At 37.5% G+C, this 16,908-nt stretch overlaps 1 protein-coding gene and 1 long non-coding RNA gene across 17 annotated transcripts in view; one reads left to right on the top strand and one right to left on the bottom strand.

The window, feature by feature from the left end:
- LOC105502267 overlaps positions 1 to 13,004 on the bottom strand; it is an 88,494-nt gene extending 75,490 nt beyond the window's left edge. The window contains exons 1-2 of the long non-coding RNA XR_001000310.1: positions 12,766 to 13,004; positions 541 to 759 (exon numbers count right to left, since the gene is read on the bottom strand). This is a non-coding gene — a long non-coding RNA (uncharacterized LOC105502267). The remainder of the gene's footprint in view (positions 1 to 540; positions 760 to 12,765) is intronic.
- The window catches only part of KCNMA1 (potassium channel, calcium activated large conductance subfamily M alpha, member 1), a 762,545-nt gene that overhangs the window by 738,608 nt on the left and 7,029 nt on the right, over positions 1 to 16,908 (top strand). For 12 of the 16 annotated variants that reach the window (XM_011928774.1, XM_011928767.1, XM_011928759.1 and 9 more), the window contains 3 exons: positions 9,354 to 9,548; positions 11,495 to 11,613; positions 13,524 to 13,748. In XM_011928774.1, coding sequence (XP_011784164.1) covers positions 9,354 to 9,548; positions 11,495 to 11,613; positions 13,524 to 13,748 — 539 coding nt within the window. Of the gene's footprint in view, positions 1 to 9,353; positions 9,549 to 11,494; positions 11,614 to 13,523; positions 16,146 to 16,908 lie in introns of those variants that run through there. The other 4 variants (XM_011928753.1, XM_011928691.1, XM_011928717.1 and 1 more) reach the window with 1 other exon arrangement.

Here is a 16,908-nt window from a genome sequence, read left to right as displayed (position 1 = left end):
GTACAGGTCGCCTGATTCTAGGCTCTGAACAGGACCCTAACTCAGCTGTCTTATGCTCCCCAATGCCCATGTGACGCAAGGATAGCCATTGAGAAGGTCTCTGCCTGAAGCATCCCTGAAGACTAACCCTGCCATATGTAAGAGCTTCCCAGAAGACTTCTAGCACAGGTTTCATGGTAAGGCACAGAAAAGACTGGCAGGACAAGAGCTTAGGAGGCAAAGGATCTCACCTACATGTCACAATCCTGCCTTTAGAATTTTGTATTTCTTCAATTCTAGCATTTATGTTAACCCAGAAAAATATGTGTGCCTTCTGGGTCAGGTGAGTTGTAGAGAGGTTTCCTCCACAGGAAGCGCCTTTGGTAATTGGCATTTGAAGTTCTAGCACCTGGTTTGCTCCATGATGCAGAAACAACCATCACCTATGCAGAAAGCCCCGGAGTGATGTTTAATTGCAGACTGCTGAATGCTCCGTGAAGTGCCTCCCCCAACCCTCATTCCCATCACATAAAGAAATTTCCACCCTCCGATATGACTGACTTGACACCCTTTTCCAGGGAAGTCATTGTCTTTCCACCAAATTATTCAGATCCCGAAGAGATAGGCGTGCAGAGCACACCCGTCAGCAATGCTCAGAGTCCTTCTCTGCATCCAAATATTGGGGTATCAAAACAGGAACAAGAGCATCTGCTGGCAAAAATACATCATCATTGTCTGTCATCACAGATTCTGCTGCCCCACAGCTCTGCTCCTGGATGCCTGCATGGAAAAATCAAGGAGAGCCATCTGGGATGCAGTGCCAGCTCAGAGAGCAGACAATTATGCTCAGAGATATGAGTGGTCCCAGAGTTGTTCAGACACCTGTGAAACCCTGGGACTGACTTTGAAATTGTACCTGTTGATGAGCAATTCTAAAAATCATGCACTCTTTGACTTTCACACAATTTCAGGCTAAACGAAGGCCCAACGATAAGTAGGTGCTCAATAAATGTCAGTGACTGATCAAAAAGATTTAGGTATAACTGATTTCAACACAGAATTGGGACCATGTTAGGGTCAAATCCCAAAGATTTGACAAAACAATAACCTCCCGGGCTGATCTTCTAGACTTATCATTGCAGTGGATAAACTATAGTGCCCTTCGTTTAAAAAAAACTGTGTTTTTATTAGAATAGTTATTCATATTTCTTGATGAAAATTTGGAAAGCACTGAAACATATAAAAGAAGACATATAAAGAAAAAACATATAAAAAGAAAAAGAAAACATATAAAGAAGAAAATATAAATGGCCTATGTTTCTAACACCAAGGACAAGCATGGTTAATATTTTGGTGTCTTTCCTTCTAAATGGATAGATAAATACAGAAATATCTCATGTTATAGGTTGGTTATTTTTTCCTTTTTCAGTTAATATTTTATCCAGAGTATTTTATTATTTTCTTTGGTGTCATGATTTGCAGAGCCTCCATAGGACTTTATGAGACTCCATTCTGTGGATGCTCCAGAATCTATTTATCACTAAATTGTTGGCTATTTAGCTTTTTAAAATTTTTGTTATAGTAATGATTAATCCTATAATAAAAATTATTGTACTTAAATCTTTGAACAAGTAGCAACTTATTACATTGAGGCAAATGTACTGGTTTTTTTTAAAACATACATGGACATTTTAAAATTTCTTGATACATATTGTCGTGATATCTCCAAGAAACAATTTTACCATTCTACACTCTCATCATACTGAGCCATCTCATGCGTTATGGCAAGTGCTGATTGTTATTTTTCCTAGGAGGCCCTTTAATTGTGTTTATGATAGTTTTGAAGCGTATCAGTTTTTAATTTGTATGTAATGATGTAAATACATATTTTATATAGTGAATTCATAGCTTTTATGCGTAAAAAGTGCGTGCTGAACATGAGAACTATCAAGCATCTTGAGATTAAACAGTTTGCTATATTTTTGTTTGTGGCTACATGTTTTGCCTTTAACTATTTTGTAACATTTACTTTCTTTTTTACAGAAATTTAAATTAAATATATTTTCACAGCAGAAAATATATAAAATAAAATTATAGGAAAAAAACAAAATTATATCACTAAGAGTTAACTACTAAGTAGAACGTTTATGTACTACTTACAGTTACATTCGTATAAATTTGTCTATCTGTTCAGTTATGTGTTATTTTTCCCTGTGGAAATCCCCAAATCAGAGCATTGTGTACTTTTTGTAACACCTTATGGTGGAAATAAAAATGAGTGACCATAATAATAAACAGGATATCATTTTTCTGATAGTTTTCCATTAAACATTGAAGTTTTATATTTAAAAAATAACAATTTAAAAAGTAATAAGTGCATGATTTGTTATATTATGAAACAGTGTATATTATAAAGTTTAATAATAAAAATGATCTCTACATTTTATCAACATTTGATAATTGAAAACATTAAAAGGAATCATTATTACAAAAAAGCCAATTAAAAATCATATTAAAACTTAAAACCCAGTACCATAAAGATTCAATATTTAAAAGTGGGTACTCATAAAATTAAATTTTAAATACAGAAAGAGTTAATTTCCCTAGCCAATAGTTTTGCAGGTATGCATTTTTAACACGAATTGTGATTCATGGTGTTTTGGGGATCCTACTTTTAAAAAACATTTTGGTGTTATATAATTATTACCATGCCATTAAATATTATCTGAAAGCATAATATTCATGTCTGTACAATGTGAGTCATGCCAAGGAACCATTGTTTCATCATTACCATATTGTCGAAAACTTTTCATCAGAGAGCCAGTTCCCCCAAATCATTCATTGAGTAAAATCCCTTCCCCATGGTATGTAGTGCTTTGCATATTATACTAAGGAATGGCTCAGCAAACTTTCTTGTAAAGAGCCAGATGGTAAATATTTTCAGCCTTCGAGGGCCACATAGTCTCTGTTACAACTATTTAACTCTGAGTTTGTTAGCACCAAAGCAGCTCTAGACAATACATAAACAAATGGACATGCCTAGGCCCCAACAAAACCTTATTTAAAAAAAATAATGGATGACAGAGAAAAATTGGCCCGAGAGCCAGATTTGCCAACTTTTGTATTAAAGTCTTATAACTACTAAGCTATGGTTCTCATAAATCCATTCTGGTTGACCTTCTAATTTTTCACTTTGTCTACAATATTTGGTTAGGAAGTCTTTAAAATTTACTATACTACATTAGAGGACAATTTTGTATGACTCTTTCCAGGGGAAATTTAGCATAATTTTATCAAGTTTTAAAAAGTCCAATTCAAATCTGTAATTAGGCATATATCAAACAACAATTTTACTAGAAAAAAAATGACATTAAATGGCCCATTTACATGTTAAGGAACATGGAATTTTACTTTTTTCCTAATACTCTCCTCTGTCTCCTCAGATGATTACTACTTTGCTTTTTGCCTAAAAACAATAGCGATTCTTATTCATGTCCAGTGATTGGTATTAAAGAGAGTATCTGGAATAATAGTGTTAATTCTCTTATGTATCTGACATTTTATTCTCCTTATTTCTATTTGTGTTTTTTCAGTTATATTGTCATGTTTCCTTGTTTTTTCAAGGACTATTTCTTGAATTTAACAATTCACTAAATATCCTCTAGCTATTTAATTAACTGGCACTTTTCATCCTGCTTTTATTTAAAAAAAGAATTCTTTTAATACTTAATTTTACTTACGATAATGCTGTTGTATTTAATAATAGCATTAAAGGCTCTGAATTTGTCTCTATAGCATTGGCCTCAAGACATATTTTTATATGTCATTCTCAAATATTCTTTAATTTTAAAATATTCTGTATCCTAAGTTTGATTTCCATCTTGACCTAGTAGTTACAGGATACTTAACAAAACTTTTTTTGAAGTTCTGGAATATTTACTTTTGCTTCTATTACATTGTATTTAATTTTTAAAATGTAGATTATACAGCTTATACTCTGTTATATGTATTTAGATATGGTGGTTTTGGCCATTGATCTTTTTTTTTTGTAATTGTTGTTAAAAAGTTTAGCAAAAATAGACTAAATCAAGCTGATTATATCCTCAATTTTCTTATCTTTTGATCTATTTGACCTGTAAAACTTAAAATCAGTGATAGTGGGAATATTTCACATATTACCCTTAGTTCAAATTTATTCTAGTGTAATTCTAATTAGTTTTGCTTTCTATATTTCAGTTATAATATTTGTCCATAAAAAGTTAGAGCTTTTGTGAGTGTTAACTATGAATATAAAGTTAACTCATCTAACAGAATAGTTTAAAATTTTTCTTTGAAGTATACTTTTTTCTTCCCTTTGTCTCTTTTAAAGATATCAGAGTTTGATTTTGATTTTGGCATTTGAACAAGTCTGAGAATCTTTGCCATTTTATAGGATCATTTAGCTCATTTATGTTTAGTTATATAACATAAGATACTATAGTCTTGCATTATGTTTTTTACATGCTTCTATCATAATTATGTGTTTTATGATCCATCTTTTGGTATGTGGACTATATTTTGTATGCTTATTTTCTTTAGTGTAAACTCTCCCTTCTATTTTTAACTCTAGTTAGTTGTTACCAGCCATTCTACAGATGTATTTTCTAAGTATTATTGTCTGGAAAAATTTAATGGTTCTTGATTCCTCCTTGTATAAGATCAGGCAATTTTCATGCCTTTACTTCCATCATCGTCTCTGTTTCATCTCATTTTTCTGACTTTAAAACATAATTTTAGCAATACTATATTAATAGCTAATTTTTGTCTTTTTTTAATAATTAGTTTTGACATTTGCATTCCATTTTGTAATATGTACAACAATATTTTACAATTCTGTTTAAATATATTTTACCAGTAAACTAAATTTGCTCATATTTTAGTTATTAAGAGTTTAAAATTATCTTTAAGGAAGCTAATTTTTGTTCTGAGTATTTAAAAAAATTAAATCAATGCTTATATATGCAAAGAGTCAAAAAATATTTCATTTGCCTTCACAAATTATTGGCAATTTAGCTATATCTAGAATTTTTGGAACAAATGTGTCCTGCTAAAATTCCTTTGACATTCCTCTTACATCTTCTAGAGAAGCTTCATGCTAGCCTCATTTTATACTTGTATTTCTTACAGCATTGTTTTAGGTCATTTTTATTCTCCATTTAATATTTTAAATTCAAATATTCACCGAGTACAGGTCTAGGAATTGGCCACATTAAGTTGGTAAATGCTTTTGATCTGCATCCTAGATTCATTTCCCAGCTCAGGACAGGTTATTTGTATTTGTTTGTTTGCTTGTTTTACATGCTTGCATTTTGTTTACAATTTTGATTTGTAAATACTTACTATTTATCACTTGACCTCTGTTGTCTTTTTCTCAATATCAATCAGCACTCTTATTTTTAAAAATCCCTATATCTTTCTCTATTTAGCTTAGAACTTCCTAGTTTTACTTCCATATCACTAATTGTGTGTGTGTGTGTGTGTGTGTGTGTGTAATTTTCAGCTCTAATATTTATGACTTCTTAGATTAAAAAGTTGGCCATTGCAAATTTAGTTATCTTCTAACTATTTCTTTTTAAAAAATGAAACACAACATACCATCCAACTCATCCATTTAAAGTGTATGATTCAGTGGGTTTTTTTTTTAGCATATTCACAGACATGTACAGCCATCACTACAGTCAATTTTAGAACATGTTCGTGGCATCAAAAAGAAACTTTGTATTTTAGTTATCCTCCCCTCCCCTACAACTCTACTCACCACCCCACCAGCCCTAAGTCACCACTAATCTACTCATTATTTCTGTAGATGTGCCTATTCTGGATAATTTATATAAATGGACTCTCAGTACAATGTTTTCAAGGTTCATACATGTGTTGTAGCATGTATCATTACATCACTTCTTTTTGTGGCCGAATAATACTCATTGCATGGATATAATACATTTTGTGTATGCATTCATTAGTTGATGGAAATTTGGGTTATTTTCACCCTTTGGGTATTATGAATAATGCTGCTATAGACATCTGTGTACACGTTTTCATGTGGACACATATTTTTATTTATCTTGGGTATATACTATAAGAGTGGAATTTCTGGGTCATATAGCAACACAATGTTCAAACATACGAGGAACTGCCTCGCTGTTTTCCAAAGTGACTGTATCACTTTACATTCCCACCAGCAGTGTGTGAGAGTTCTGGTTTCTCCTTATTCTCACCAATTATTGTTATTATCATCTGTCTTTTTTATTACAGCTATTCTAGTAGGTGTAAAATGATATCTCATTGTGGTTTTGATTTGCATTTCTCTGATGACTAGAGCTGTTGAGCCTCTTTGTATAAGTTTATTAATCATTTTTATATCTTTTTGGAGAAATGTTTAAGTCTTCTGCCCATTTAAAAACTTGGATTATCTTTTTTTGTTGAGTTATAAAAGGCTTTTTAATACTGAATATTATTAGACCCTTATCAGATATATGATTTGCGAACATGTTCTCTCATTTTGTAGGTTGTTTTTTTCACCTTTTGGATAGTGTCCTTCAAAGCACAAACATTTTTTAAATTTTTATGAAGTCCAATTTAATCTGTTCTTTTTGTAGTTTATGCTTTTTGTGTCATGTCTAAGAAACTATTGCCAAATCAAAGGTCATAAAGATTTACTCCTATATTTTCTTCTAAGCATTTTGCAGTTTCTGCTTTTTACATTTAGATCTTTGACCCCTTTTCAGTTAATTTTTGCATATAGTGTAAGGTATAGGTCCCGCTTTATTCTTCTGTGTGTGGATACCCAGTTGTTGCTATGCCATTTGTTTAAAAGACTAATTTTTCCATTGAATGGTCTTGGCACCCACACTGAAATTAATTGATCATAACTGAATGAGTTTATTTCTGGATTTTCAATTATTTTCCATTGGTCTATAGGTCTATCCTATGCCACTACTATGCTATCTTGATTACTGTAGTCTTGTAGTATGTTTTGAAACCAGGAAGTATGAATCTTCCAACTTTGTCTTTCTTTTACAAGACTGTAGGATTGCTTTGGCTATTTTGGATCTGTTGCCATTTTAGGGTCAATTTTTCCATTTTTACAAAAAAAATGGACTTCATGATTTTGATAGGCATTACATAAAATCTGGAAATTGGGGTAGTATTCCATCTTAATAAATCAAGTCTTCCAATCCATGAACATGGGATGTCTTTCCATTTATTTAGGTCTTCTTTAATTTCTTTCAGTAATTTTTTTGTAGTTTTCAGTATACCAGCCTTGTTCCTCCTTGGGTACATTTATTTCTAAGTATTTTATTCATTATTTTTCTGAGACAGAATCTCACTCTGTCACCCAGGCTGGGGTGCAGTGGCATGATCTCAGCTTACTGCAACCTCTGCCGCCTGGTTTCAAGCAATTCTCCGGCCTCAGCCTCCCGGGATCTGGGATTATAGGTGCCCACCACCATGCCTAGCTATTTTTTTTTTTTTTTTTTTTTTCAGTAGAGATTAGGTTTCACCACGTTGGCCAACCTGGTCCCAACTCCTGACCTCAAGTGATCCTCCCACCTTGGCCTCCCAAAGTTCTGGGATTACAGGTGTGCACCACCATACTTGGCTGACCTCCCATTTTCTACCACATTGAGTTTAAAATCCCTTGCTTGGCTTTTAAAGCCTTGAGTTCCCCACCCCTCAAAGAAAAAAAAACCGATTAAAAAGTCAAAGGAAGGTTGGGAATGGGTTTGACTGTTCCCCTCATGAGGCAAAGACCTCATGTCTCTGATATGAGGCCAAAATGTTTATCATTGCTTCCTGTGCACCAAACATGTTTCTAAGTGCTTCATGGGTAGGTCATAGAGCCATGCAGCACTCTATTATTACATTTTACAGATCACAAAATGGAGGCACAAAAATGTTAAACAACTTTCCAAAGTCACACAGCTTCTGAGAGACAAAGTCAGCATAAAACCCTCAGCCCAACTCTAGATCCCTGGTTCCCATAACCTCTCCAGCAATATATCCTACTTTAAGTATCCTTTTCCTGCTTCTGTGCCTATGGGCATCTCTTAACCCTGAGCATAAATTTCCTTTAGGGTCTGGCAGGCTATCAATAACATTCCTAGTTTCTTTTGCAGTTGGAATTTTGTGTCACATTGGGGTGTTTTTGTAAGTATTTCAATAAGGAATGTGAATCCAGCCCCACTAGCAACTATCATCTTAATTCAGAAGTCCTCATGGAATTCTGTGAATATAAATTTGGTTTTAGTGACTGCACTTATTTTACAGATGAGAAAAATCAGAGCCCAGAATGACTAGGCAACCTCCAAGACATAGAACTAGTTAGCAAACCTGGGATGGGAACTTGAGCTCACCCTTACTTGGTTTGTTCCCTACTATGCCTTGCCAGATAAACTCTCTAAGAAGTTGCTGAGGTACAATTGCATCTTTCCTTACCTCTTTCCAAAGTACATCCTCAAAAGCCACAGGCAAACTTTGATTTGAGTTTTTTAGCCTGCTTGATTTCTACTTACATAGGAAAATGGAATGCACACCCTTACCTGAAAATTTCTCAAATTAGGCTGGTGACAAATATCTTTTAAAGCTCCTTTACTTGACATCCTATTAATTTTTTTTAAACTCCCATTGTTTTGTTCCTGACAGATCTGTTATGTTTCAGATGTGACACAAATGTACACTTAGAGGGAAACTTCTTTAATAAGTGATATTTGCCTCAGACTACTGAGGTTATTTTAGAAAACAAAAGCCAAAGTACGCTTACCAGGACATTCACCTTGTCATAAATTTATCTGGCATATTTAATTGATCAAGATTTCTGGGTTAGACAGTTATCAATGCATGTGATAAATTGTTGAGCGTGCGGCATTAATGAAAGGTTTTGCCACTGTCATGGGGATGAAGCTTCCTGGCACATGGGTGACAGGACCTCAGAGACAATGCTGCTTGGGTTAGCAGCTAGGGCAGGCTGCATTTTATTACATGTGTCCAGAGTCTCATAGTAGACATGTAGACTTGAGGAGGGGGAGGCAATATTTGTATCCCTACTAAAACCAATTATGGTAAACACTAATTATTCAGATTTGAGCTCTTTACTAAAAATCCCCTGAACTGGGTTTTTTAAGTCAGGCTGTCATGGCAGAGCCAAGCAGGAGAGAAAATAATGGAATAATTGGAGGCTGCTGTCTTTTCACTTCCCACATAAAATTATTTGAAGAGACAGGCCAGAACTTTAAACAGGAGATACCAAGAAAAGTTGTAATTTGGATGTCGGCTGTCATGACTTTAGGGTGTTTGCTTAAAGGACTTTCCCCCCACTTTCTCTCCTTCCCCAGACATACTTCAATGACAATATCCTCACCCTGATACGGACCCTGGTGACCGGAGGAGCCACACCAGAGCTGGAAGCTCTGATTGCTGAGGAGAACGCCCTTAGAGGTGGCTACAGCACCCCGCAGACACTGGCCAATAGGGACCGCTGCCGCGTGGCCCAGTTAGCTCTGCTCGATGGGCCATTTGCAGACTTAGGGGTGAGTCCACAGCACCATGGTCACCTGAGCTTGCTGTTTGGGAAAAGCTTGATCCTGAAGAACGTGGTGTCAGATGTGACAAGCTAGGCATCTGTCTTTTCTCCTTCCTATTGTAGATAACTGTAAGAGGTGATATTTATGGTTTACTCTGTATCAGGCACTTTGTTCTATGCATAAGTCATTCATTTTAATCTTCATAGCAACCCTTTGATGTAAGTTCTAGTATCACACCTTCTAAGTCAACTGAGGCCCAGAGAGAATGAGCACTGGACCTATTGGGAATTTGCACCAAGGCATCCTGGCTTCAGAGCCTGTGGGCTTTCTCACTCCTTGGTGTTCTCTTCACGTATCCTCTGCACGAGATGGGAGGCAGCAGGTGATTCCAGCATGCAGCCAAGGTTGGGAAATATTTCCTCAGGCTCTTAGCATAGCTTAGGGATACTCAACCCAACTATACATTAATAGCATGGATGTGGCCAGCCTCATCCTGCAGGTTTCTTAGATTTTATGTGTGAGTGTGACCCAGGCACTGGTGGTTTTCAAAGCACCAGGGTGGTCAGTCGTCAGATGTATCCAGATACACCAGTCAAACAAACAGAATCTCATGTGGATCCTTTAATGCCTGTCATTCAAAACTAGACCTTGTAATTTCTGAGATTGGACCCAGTCATATTCCCTCGGGTCCTCCCTGTGACAGAAGTGGCCAGCATCTCCCTTCTGATTCCATGCACCTGCCTAGCGTAGGCACTGTGACAGAAGTGTAGTGTCTTTGCCCTTATTCCCAGCTCAACCCCACAGATGCATTTAAGAGATGCAGCCATATTCATAGAAACTGATAAACCTGTTACACAAACAATAGTGTCACCCAGAAAGACTAAATAGTGGAAAAGGAGCCAAGGAAAGGATCTGTCTCTGTTTTTTTCTGAAACAATGCTGCATACTTGCCCCATATTTTAGTTTGATTATGGGCTGGGACCTATGTGAGACTAGGCTTTTTTTGAAAGGGAAGTTTCATAGCTAGTGGCTCTTTATACCTATCATTTACTTATTGATGCACTTGATTAGGATAAAGACTTTAGATAATGGTAAGCTTTGGTCCCATCTGTGTTCTTTAGTATGAGACCAATATGAGAATTCCAGTGATTGGAAGGAGGAAGACAGTCATTTTATTCCCAGTGAAGCCATCCCGCAGTGCCCAGTGCCCTTCATGTAATACTGTTAACATCTACCTGAAGCCACCTGGCTGCTGAAGCCAGCATTTCCAAGTGGATGCATTTGCTTTCACTTTCTGCATCAGGCCCCAGACCCTGGGAAGGTCGCTGTGAATTGATCAGAACTGTGAATCCCAGTTATTCAGCCTGCAGGCCCCTGGCTCCTGGGGAAACACATTCTCTTCCACCCTTGCCATCTCTGAGGTCTGTAAATTGTGCTTTTCACAGGGTCCTTACCTGAAAGAGTCTGTCACCATAGGACCTGGTGGGGTCCTCCTCCTCGCTGTGGTTTTCATTATCACTCAGGCAGTTTTGACAACACGATCCTATCACAGTGGTTACAGCTGAGCTGGGGCTGAACATAATCACCATTTTGCAGAGAAGGGTTCATCTCCTCACCTGAGCATGCATCTGAGACCGTCAAGCTTTACACTTTCACTTCAAGTGAGGGAGAAGCATTATCTCCTTAGAGCTTTCAAACCCCATTGCTACAGGTGGAAAACTGGAGAGACACCAGAGGAAAGCCCCATTGTTACCTGATCCCTAAAAATCACACATATTGTCTGTAGTCTGCTAACCATGTTGACTTCTTCCACTGCCGTCCCTTGGCACATGGACCCTCCAACTTGGGAGACACCAAAACAAGCTTTGATGAAAAGACCCTTTTCCCTGCTGGCCCTTGATTTTCAGGCAAATAAAAAGGATGTTTCTCTCTGTTCTGTTGCTGTCTCCCAGGATGGTGGTTGTTATGGTGATCTGTTCTGCAAAGCTCTGAAAACATATAATATGCTTTGTTTTGGAATTTACCGGTTGAGAGATGCCCACCTCAGCACCCCCAGTCAGTGCACAAAGAGGTGAGTATTGGTATCAACTCTGCCCTCCCACCTAATCACAGAAACAATAATCCCCTACTGTAAAGGCAAAGGTCTGTATACATCTCCCCAACTTGCAAATTACCCTGCCCATATTAAATGTGGCACTGAGTTTGGAGGTGATGGGAAGCATTTTTCTATAATTACTAATAGTGGATGTAAAGACATTTTGGTAATAATTCAAGTTTTGTATTAATAGAATAATTCCATCACCCAATTACAAAAGTCTGAATACAAACATCTCTCCCAAACTCCAGCTACTAGGATAACATCTGTTGGTATCTAATATAGAGATATATCATTTCACATTGCTAGTGTTTAAGATAAGTTTTTTTTTTTTTTTTTTTTTGAGATGGAGTCTTGCTCTGTCGCCCAGGCTGGAGTGCAGTGGTGCAATCTTGGCTCACTGCAACCTCTGCCTCCTGGGTTCAAGCGATTCTCCTGCCTTAGCCTCCTGAGTAGCTGGGATTACAGGCACACACCACTACACCCAGCTAATTTTTGTGTTTTTAGTAGAGACAAGGCTTCACCATGTTGGCCAGGCTGGTCTCAAACTCCTCACCTCAAGTGATCCACCCACCTCGGCCTCCCAAAGTGCTGGGCTTACAGGTGCGAGTCACCACACCCGGCCCTAAGACAAGTGGTTCTTCTGCCATATCTTAGAATCCTATATTTTTACTTCATATATTTTAAATTGACTCACTTTTTTACTTTTATATATTTATTTTTGAGACAATTGTATATTATCACCTCAAGCAGAAAAAATAACAGTTTAGATGTGCTAATTATATTTTCCTCATATGCATTAAAATAAATTCATAGCAGGCAAAAATTAAAAGTACATCCTAGAATTACCAAGATCAGTGAGTTTGCATAATATACCCAAGGCAACAGTGCTGCAGAAACAAGTGTTTCTCATCCCTGATTGCATAGTAAAATCACCTGGGGAGCTTTTAAAAAATATTCTGATTACTCTAATTTAACTGGTCTGGAAGGAAGAAAAAAATCATATATATATTTTAAAATATATAAAAATTTTATATATAATACCCAGGGATTATAATGTATAGCCAGAATTGAGAACAATTGCTATAGACCAGTGGGTTCTCAAAATTTAGCCAGCATGAAACTCACCTGCAGAGCTTGTTCAACCACAGATTGCTGGACCCCATCCTCAGCACTTCCAATTCAGTAGGTCTGGGTGGGGTTGCTTAAGAACTTGCATTTCCTAGTTCCTAGGTGATGCCGAGCTGTGTGGCCTGAGGACCACACTTTGTGATCCGCTGCTCTAAATGAAACAGGGTGATCATCTTAGTCACATTTGCTGTTGACCAAAGAAAGCTCCAACTCATTGTGAAGAACAACAAAGTAGTGCTGATAAGTAGGCAGGGTTCTTAGATTCTTCCACGTAAATTCCAAATTCCAAATTCTCCCACCAAAATAGATTTTAAAAGCAAGAATATAGTCTAAGGAGACACTCTGTAATAGTAAACAAAGATCTTGTGATGTATATCTGGGATTGTCCAAAAATTCTGGAGTGAAAGTTGCATCACACTTCATGAAACCTCCTGAGGCTGGGCTACTTGGAAGTGACTTTGACCTTGTATAGAAAGGTACGTGTAGACCACGAGAAGCAAAGTTTGGTCCTTCCATTACTGGTCCTAATTCCACATCTCTGCCTGGGCTCCTGGCTGGCCTCCTTTGTTGAGTTAAACAGAGGAAGTTTTCATTTAACAAGGAAAAGAATGTTTAAGGCCTCAGACCAGCTAGAAGTGCAGCTTCCAGATCCTCTGAAAGTCCTGAGTAACCAGGCCATTGCTTTTGGTTCAGGGAGGGTTGAATTCTCTACTCAGTTACTCTCGGGCGGTGACATCTCTGCTTTTCCTGTCCAGGTATGTCATCACCAACCCCCCCTACGAGTTTGAGCTCGTGCCGACGGACCTGATCTTCTGCTTAATGCAGTTTGACCACAACGCCGGCCAGTCCCGGGCCAGCCTGTCCCATTCCTCCCACTCGTCGCAGTCCTCCAGCAAGAAGAGCTCCTCTGTTCACTCCATCCCATCCACGGCAAACCGACAGAACCGGCCCAAGTCCAGGGAGTCCCGGGACAAACAGAAGTACGTGCAGGAAGAGCGGCTTTGATATGTGTATCCACCGCCACTGTGTGAAACTGTATCTGCCACTCATTTCCCCAGTTGGTGTTTCCAACAAAGTAACTTCCCCTGTTTTCCTTTGTAGTCCCCCCCTTCTTTTTTTTACACATATTTGCATATGTATGATAGTGTGCATGTGGTTGTCATTTTTATTTCACCACCATAAAACCCTTGAGCACAACAGCAAATAAGCAGACGGACCAAAAGTTATTTATGATTCTAGGGGAAAAATAACCCAAAGGCATGCTCCAGACATAAATAGCTCACTGCAGGAACGAGTTCACAGATTAGAAGGGAGCCCTTGTGATCAATGTCAGTTAGGCAGAGCAAGTTTATTTAATGTAAAAGAAAAGTTGATTCTGATTTATCAGGATTATCAGGGTGCTTTGGGTTATGATTTTGTTGTTGTTGTTGTTGTTCCTTTCTTTCTTTTTTTATACACACAGTAAGTTAGCACATGTTTATTTGAAACAAGCAACCAGACAGCAATGAAAACATATCGATTGTTTCCAGTCTCTGGGCCGAAGTATTGCCAAGCATTTGAAAAGCTTTCACAATTTGTGTAGATGATTTTGAAGGACTTGCTTGTTGCAAGAGAACATCAGAGATTTTTTTAGTTACTCACCAAGGCCTTTTGTCCCAGAGTCAGTTCCCTCTGGGAGTTCTTATGAACATTTCTCACCTTAATGTGGAGGAAAGAATAGTATTCCAATCATGGATGTATCAAATTCTAGTCATTTAGTTTAAGTGAAAAGAGGTTTGATTGCATATTAAATTGTTATTCTGTCTCCTTATGTTGCCATATGAATAGCTAGTTTTTTTCTTTCACTTTTGACATTTGGGATGAAAAGCCATATGTATCATAAATATCAGATGTAAGTCATTAAAAACTGCCTTCCTGGGACTTTCACATCTTTTAAAAGGTGAATTACTTACCTTATGTACAGAATAAATAATGCTCAGGAAAGAGCAAGTATTTTTCCATGTATCCTCAGGGGATCCTTTTACTCCCCTTTGTTTGATTAGTTAGGGCCCCAATGCCAGGTAGGAGGAAGGGCTGGGGCAGAGTGAGAGGAAGACAAACCCAGCTGCAGATCATGTTTTTCTAGGAGCCGACATGCTAAATAAATTAGAATGTAGGAGGATCAGCCACAGTTGACTCAACAAAGACAAAAGACAGCCACCACCTTCAACTGTTGGCACAGCTGCACGGTGCTGGCTGTCCCAATGCAGAAAGCTGGTGGGAGAGAATTCCTCATCATCACTTTAGTTAATGTAGCCAATTTAGGCAGGGTAATGACGACAATAGAGAGCTGCTCTTTGTCATTATGAGACGTGGGATGAGAAGAGTGCAATAGTGAGCCAAACACGTTTTGGTATAGTTATTTTTTCTTTTGTTTTTGTTCTTTCTTTTTTAACACTTAGTAAGCATGAGAGGAGAGGTAGAAAAATACCCTTTTTTCAACATATAGTTGTCAGATGCTTTGTGCATGCAAATCATGCTTTAGGCAGTGCGGTAGTTCTTAAAAATTGGCCAATTCACCATAACCAGTTTCTCTTATGGATGGACTAGGCTGGTATATACATATTTGAACAGTTTGCTTTAAAGAATTCCATCAAATAGAATAGGGGTAAAAGGGAGGAGGAAAACATGTCACAGCTGTACCATCTCTAAAAAGGTGTTTTTATGGTGAATGTTTTGGATTTAGATTTTGGATCCCTCGTCCCCTCAAGCATGATAGTTTTGGAGATTTGCTTGCTGTGTGAATTGACAAGCACTTTTACTGACAAATGGTGAGGCTCTGTCAGAACCTCCACCCTCCCCCGCACCAAAGACAGGGGCAGCGTAGTATTCAAACCAGTATTGTGATGGGGAATAATTGTATACATGTAAATTAACAAGCCCTATGAGTGGAAGAATTTTTTCAAATTATTTTTGTCTTTCTATATATTGATTTATATTATGTATAACTATCTCTTTATATAAAACTATATATATAACTATATATATATAACTATATATATATATATAACTATATATATGTGTCCCCTAGTATTGGATCATGAAGAGCTCTTCATGCATTCTTTGCAAAGGAGGTTATAAAGTTACGCCCTCAGAACATTTATAACTATAAGAATGTGCCAGTTAAAGTGCTCAACAGGAAATATGACAGTTTAAAAGCATTGTAAAACTCACATAGCTTACTTCTCTCTCTAAAGTGCAACAAGGATGAATAGAATGGGCCAAGGTATGACAATTAATGGTTCTGCATGACCTAGCCACTGCTGGGGGTTTTCTTCTATAACGTTGTCCTTGTGAAAACTTTTGTGAAATTAAAAAAAAAGGAGTTACAAATTTTATTCTGTTATTGGTTTGTTTATTTTTATTTATATTGTTCTGTTTGTGGTTTTATTTATTTTGTTTTGCTTCCCCCCCCATCCTTTCCCTCTCCTTTTCCCTTCCTTCTTCTCTTCCTTCCTTCTTCCACTTTCTAAATTGCTCAGCGCAATGAGGCTGTGCTGCTGCTATTGCTAGATTCCTTAGAGTTTGTTTTGGTGTTCTTGGGTGTGGGGTTGGGTAATTTGGGGGGAACTTCTCTTCATCTGGCTTGCCTTTTAATCTGCACGTGGCCTCCCTGCCCACCCTGGTACCTTGCTCCAAGTCTGAAAGCATTTTCCCATCAAGAAACCCAGCTTCCTTCACTTCCCCCATTGCCACCCCCCAACCCCAGTCCCCACATCGGTCTGTTCACATCTCTGTGTTCATCTTGGCAAGACCTACTCAATCAAGTGATGATGCCAGTTGATAAACTTTTCTGGAAAACATTTACAGCTATTCCATTTGGCAAACCTGCTTCTCTGTCAATATTTCATCCTCCTCTTATTTAAACCAGGAGGGTTATTAATGGCAAAAGCATTGGTCTTCTTTATGCTTGATCAGTATGACTCAAATTAAAAGTGTTCTGCTGTGTATATCAACTCAACAGCCCACACCCAGTTATCTGGGAGCTGATGGTTCAGTCACTGTATTACCCAAATCTCTCCTGCCACCTGCCTTTCAGACATTTGTTAAATCCCAACCAGAGATCGGGCAGATAGAGAGAAGTAAATCCAAAGTGCATTT

Source organism: Colobus angolensis, unplaced genomic scaffold (genome assembly GCF_000951035.1).
Source record: "Colobus angolensis palliatus isolate OR3802 unplaced genomic scaffold, Cang.pa_1.0 Scaffold12, whole genome shotgun sequence".
NCBI lineage: Eukaryota > Metazoa > Chordata > Mammalia > Primates > Cercopithecidae > Colobus > Colobus angolensis.
The sequence above is the reverse complement of the archived record's forward strand: the minus strand, read 5'-3'. Positions and strand labels throughout refer to the sequence as shown.